The sequence below is a fragment of the Eptatretus burgeri genome, chromosome 4 (assembly GCF_056783735.1).
Source record: "Eptatretus burgeri isolate ZD-2024b chromosome 4, Ebu_testis_v1, whole genome shotgun sequence".
In the NCBI taxonomy this organism is placed as follows: domain Eukaryota; kingdom Metazoa; phylum Chordata; class Myxini; order Myxiniformes; family Myxinidae; genus Eptatretus; species Eptatretus burgeri.
The window spans coordinates 11544907-11550709 of record NC_140964.1 but is presented as its reverse complement, the minus strand read 5'-3'; the positions used below and the strand labels follow the sequence as shown (position 1 = coordinate 11550709).

General features: G+C 48.0%; 1 protein-coding gene across 4 annotated transcripts in view; it reads right to left on the bottom strand.

The window, feature by feature from the left end:
- Positions 1-5489, bottom strand: part of LOC147027483 (alpha-catulin-like) — a 129498-nt gene extending 124009 nt beyond the window's left edge. For 2 of the 4 annotated variants that reach the window (XM_085876943.1, XM_085876946.1), the window contains exons 1-2: positions 5331-5458; positions 3149-3301 (exon numbers count right to left, since the gene is read on the bottom strand). In XM_085876943.1, coding sequence (XP_085733069.1) covers positions 3149-3301; positions 5331-5384 — 207 coding nt within the window. In that variant the 5' untranslated portion in view covers positions 5385-5458. Of the gene's footprint in view, positions 1-3148; positions 3302-5330 lie in introns of all 4 variants that reach the window. The other 2 variants (XM_085876942.1, XM_085876945.1) reach the window with 2 other exon arrangements.
- Positions 5490-5803: the final 314 nt, after the last annotated feature.

Sequence of the window (5803 nt, the reverse complement as noted above, 5' to 3'; positions counted from 1 at the left end):
GAGGAACCTGGATAGGAATTCACTTCTCCTTTGAGAGATCTAGATAATGAAAGAGAAAAAAAAACTAGTTCCATTTCGATGCGCAAGGTATAGCTTCCAAAGGCTTATGATTTCACTCAATTGTCGATATTCAGTGCGTCATTTTGTACACATTTTATGGGGCAGCCATTCGTTTCCCATCCAGTCCTCACATATGGAGTACTACCATTCTCCATGATATAGTATAGTATAGGAGAGTTGCAGTACCTTCATAAAGTACTCACACCCCTCGACTTTTGTCACATTTTGTTGCGTTACAGCCTGAATTTAAAATGGATTAAATATAAATTTTTTGTCACCGATCTACATCTGGTGAAAACCGAGCACAGCTCATCACCCATCAAACAGCATCCCTTCCCTGAAGCATGGTGGTGGCAGCATCATGCTATGGGGATGCTTTTCAGTGACAGAGAGTGGGAACAATGAATGGAGCCAAATACAGGGAAATATTTGAGGAGAACCTGCTTCAGAGTGCAGAAGACCTTAGACTGTGGCGATGATTTACGCTCCAACAGGACAATGACCCCAAGCATACAGCCAAAGCAACACTGGAATGGCTTCAGAACAACAACAACGTGAAAGTCCTTGAGCGGCCCAGACTTGAATCCCATTGAGAATCTGTGGAAAGACTTGAAGATTGCTGTTCACCGACGCTCCCCATCAAACTTGACAGAGATTGAACAAATCTGCAACGAAGAATGGGAGAAAATCCCCAAATCCAGACGTACAAAGCTGACACAGACATACCCAAGAAGACTTGAAGCTGTAATCACGTCCAAAGGTACTTCTACAAAGTAATGACTCAGGGGTTGAATACTTACTGTCGCAAGACGTTTCAGCTTTTCATATTTAATGAATTCGTAAAAATTTCTAAAAAAAATACATTTTCACTTTGTCATTATGGAGTATTTTGTGTAGATCGGTGACAAAAAAAAATCTCAATTCAATCCATTTTTAAATTCAGGCTTTCACGCAACAAAATGTGAACATGCCGAGGGGTGTGAATACTTCCTGAAGGCATTGTACATCGTATTATGCAGAGTTGTCTAATTATTGGTCCATTTTGTTTGTTTTTGGCGAATAATACAAATTGTTATTTAAATTTTTGTTCATTATGGTGAAAAAAATCCTTGAACAAGCAATAACGAGTATCATTAGTAGTTATCCTTGAACAAGATATCATTAGTAGTTGATGAAGTGCTCAATCCAAGCACCGGGCCTCTGGATGACAACTGCCACATGGACACTTGAAGTTGGCGATGACTCAACCGAGAACTGGAGCTGATATGCGTCTGATTTTCCACCTGATCATATTTTTTTTTTCACTCCTGCAGTGTGTGTGGGTTGTTTTTCTGGACTTTAGCTTTGAGGGATCCCCAGAAGTAGCAGTTGGGATGAGACAGATCCAGGGAATAGGGAAGCCATGGGTTGTCCGTTCATCCAGAAATGAGTCGATCACCCAGGGAAACGTATGAAAGACTCAAAAGCACCATAAGACGCATGCGGTGGTGTACCGTCTTGCTGGGAAGATGGCTGAATTAATAGTGATGTCTTGCTTCCTTCTCAGTTCTGGAAGAAATTTCCTCTGCAGCATGTCCACGTATCTATCTGTGTTGACTGTCACTGTTTTTCAAAGGAGACAGGTTTCCAGCTTAATGTCCCATTCAAAAGAGGGTGTGCAGCATGCGTGCTTGCGAAGCAACAATCCGAATATTTAGAGTCTGGTCGGACATTGAGCCCAGATTAAGAAAATTCAAAAGGCAAGTGGGCTCAATCTGAGCCACATTGCGTCTGACGAACAATCGTTTAGAAACATGGAAATTCTCTTCGGACTAACCAGTTTCTCGAAACCTTAAATCCTTAACACAGCTACCCTCGGCTGGATTCGAATCCACATCCTCTGGGATGCAAATGCCTTCACCACTAAGTTGCTACTGAACTCATTTATCTTGTAACCTCATATTCACGCAATCACTTGCCAAAATCCCCGCGTGATTTCTCATGAAATCTGTAAATCCCGATGAAAATCTCTTCGGATTTTGACATGTTCGTCTCGTGTGTCCGACGAACCTTGAGAGTGGGTATTTGTAATGTCGATGTGCTCAGTCGTTGCCATAGAGATATCTGTGGTGGTCCTTCCAAATGCAGGACATTATACTTTGGCACCCATTGCGCTCATTCTAACACCCGACACCGGCTCTATAAACGGACACGAGGGCCAGCCGGGCAAATGTTCGAGCTATCCCGAATGCTGCACCGACGGGTCAAATTTTCGGTCCGTAATCTCTAATAAGGATCTGCAACGGATGGGTTTCGAAGATATTTCATATTATTCGTTATCGATACAATCCAAGGATTTTGACGTGTTGTGGTGGCTCATCTGGAGCACATCTTGATCCGTCATTTCGACTCACCCCGTTACTTGAACGAGTTAACCTCAAGTGTGGACCTCGCACACCGCTGAGCAATCCATTTAACATGAGCGATTCAAAATGCCAGTTCGTTACGGATTGTATTGTGTCGGGCACGGAATTTATCAGACTTATGTTAATAATCGGTCTTACTCCTGCAATAGGCGACGTAGTGGGGTGTGTTACATACACAGTGGTGTGTTACATGCTCATTGTGTTACATGAACCGTGGTGTTTTACATACAGTGGTGTGTTACATACACAGTGGTGTGTTACATGCTTGTTGGTGTGTTACATGAACCGCGGCGTTTTACATGATCTGTGGTGTGTTACATGCTTGTTGGTGTGTTACATGAACCGTGGTGTTTTACATGCACCGTGGTGTGTTCCACGTACCGTGGTGTGTTCCATGCTCCGTGGTGTGTTACACGTACCGTGGTGCGTTACACATACCGTGGTGCGTTACATGCTCCGTGGTGTGTTCCATGTACCACGGTGTGTTCCATGCTCCGTGGTGTGTTACATGCACCGCGGTGTTTTACATGCACCGCGGTGTGTTACATGCACCGCGGTGTGCTCCATGCTCCGCGGTGTGCTCCATGCTCCGTGGTGTGTTACATGTACTGCGGTGTGTTACATGTACCGCGGTGTGTTACATGTACCGCGGTGTGTTACATGCACCATGGTGTGTTCCATACTCTGTGGTGTGTTCCATGCTCCGTGGTGTGCTCCATGCTCCGTGGTGTGCTCCATGCTCCGTGGTGTGCTCCATGCTCCATGGTGTGCTCCATGCTCCGTGGTGTGCTCCATGCTCCATGGTGTGTTCCATGTACCGTGGTGTGTTCCATGCTCTGTGGTGTATTACATGTACCGCGGTGTGTTACATGTGCCGTGGTGTTACATGTACCGCGGTGTGTTACATGTACCGTGGTGTGTTACATGTACCGCGGTGTGTTACATGGTGTTTAATATGCTCTGTGGTGTGTTACATGCACCTTGGAGTGTTCCATGCTCCTTGGTGTGTTCCATGCTCCTTGGTGTGTTACATGTACCGCGGTGTGTTCCATGTACCGTGGTGTGTTACATGTACCGCGGTGTGTTACATGTACTGCGGTGTGTTGCATGATCCGTGGTGTGTTGCATGTTCCGTGGTGTGTTGCATGTTCCGTGGTGTGTTGCATGTTCCGTGGTGTGTTCCATCCTCCGAGGTGTTTCCATGCATGCTCCGTGGTGTGTTATATGCTCCGTGGTGTGTTACATTCTCATTGGTGTGTTCCATGATCTGTGGTGTGTTACATGTACCGTGGTGTGTTACCTGCTCCGTGGTGTGTTTCATGATCTGTGGTGTTACATGTACCGTGGTGTGTTACATGCTCCGTGGTGTGTTCCATGCTCCGTGGTGTGTTCCATGCTCCGTGGTGTGTTCCATGCACCGTGGTGTGTTACATGCACCGTGGGTGTTACATGCCCCATGGTATGTTACATGCACCGTGGGTGTTACATGCCCCGTGGTGTGTTCCATGCCCTGTGGTGTGTTACATGCCCCGTGGTGTGTTACATGCTCCGTGGTGTGTTACATGCACCGCGGTGTGTTACATGCTCCGCGGTGTGTTACATGCTCCACGGTGTGTTACATGCTCCACGGTGTGTTACATGCTCCACGGTGTTACATGTACCGCGGTGTGTTCCATGTACCGCAGTGTGTTCCATGCTCCGTAGTGTGTTACATGCTCCGTGGTGTGTTACATGCTCCGTGGTGTGTTACATGCTCTGTGTTGCGTTACATGTACCGCGGTGTGTTACATGCTCCACGGTGTTACATGTACCGTGGTGTGTTATATGTACCGTGGTGTGTTCCTTGTACCGTGGTGTGTTCCATGTACCGTGGTGTGTTCCATGTACCGTGGTGTGTTCCCTGCACTGTGGTGTGTTCCATGCACCGTGGTGTGTTCCATGAACCGTGGTGTGTTCCATGTACCGTGGTGTGTTCCATGCTCCGTCGTGTGTTACATGCTCCGTGGTGTGTTACATGCTCCGCGGTGTGTTACATGTACCGTGGTGTGTTCCATGTACCGTGGTGTGTTCCATGTACCGTGGTGTGTTCCCTGCACTGTGGTGTGTTCCATGCACCGTGGTGTGTTCCATGTACCGTGGTGTGTTCCATGTACCGTGGTGTGTTCCATGTACCGTGGTGTGTTCCCTGCACCGTGGTGTGTTCCCTGCACCGTGGTGTGTTCCATGTACCGGGGTGTTTACGTTATTCCCCCTAATTCTCCTCGTCAATGCCCCACCTGTTCCATCGTGACGAGTTCGTCCCCAAACTAACTACCTGTTTCATGGTTTGTTCTTGGAGACCCTCCATTGTCCTCGTCCGTAAATAAGTCTGAGCGAGACTTGTGTGTAAAATAAGTTCCCGACCACGGACCAGGTGTCCTTTTCAATTCACACCAAATATGCAGCGTCAGGTATTTATAATCCAAGGGACCACGTCGTGTCCACCCGGACCCGGTTGGCCACATAAAATGGTGCGGCCAAAGGTCTTTGTCCTGATCCGGTGAACTTGTCCACCTTCGTTTGATCATCATGAGCCGCTTGTCAATAACAGGTGGACACAGCGCGCGGTACTCGGACAAATCTGGAAACACTTTCTCAATCATCAAATCAACAAGATGTGTTTCATCTTCAACAGGTTTCTTGGACCGACGGGACCCAACCCCAAGCGAATCCCCCGGGAAACCCTTCTGGGAACTCGACAGGTGTGAGACTCCCGGGTCCTGGACCAGGTACCAATGGATCCTTGTAATAAAATAAAAAATAAAGGTCCCAGGACGCGCGTCCCCAGTAACATATCTTGTTGTTAGTGTCCATGTTCCCCTTTACCTGTGACACGAGCCGGGAAAGCGTTTGCTCCACCGAGCGCGTCCGGATGTCCATGGGGAAACGCTCGACCCGAGCTCGTCCAAACACGACGCTCCAAATGAGCGGCCTCGCGGTTCACAGGCACTGTAGGAGGGGCTTCGCGCCGTGGGAGGGGCTTCGCGCCGTGGGAGGGGCTTCCTGGAGATGCGAGGGTCCCGTTCAGCCCGCTCATGAATATTCAAATAAGGACGTTGGCGGAAATGTGCGGCGGGCGTGATGGGCCGGGTGGCCTTCTCCTATGTTGGGTTTCCAGACATTTAAATCCTTGTACGCGCGTTTCATGAGTGTGCAGAGGGAGTTGAGTGAGTGGGATGAATATTGTCACGTATTGTCACCAAACTGGGTACAGACGTCAGCCATGGGTCGAAATCTAGGTCAAAGGTCAAGGTCAAGGTCACCGAAAAACCGAAATTCTTATTTTCGCAATAACGAAC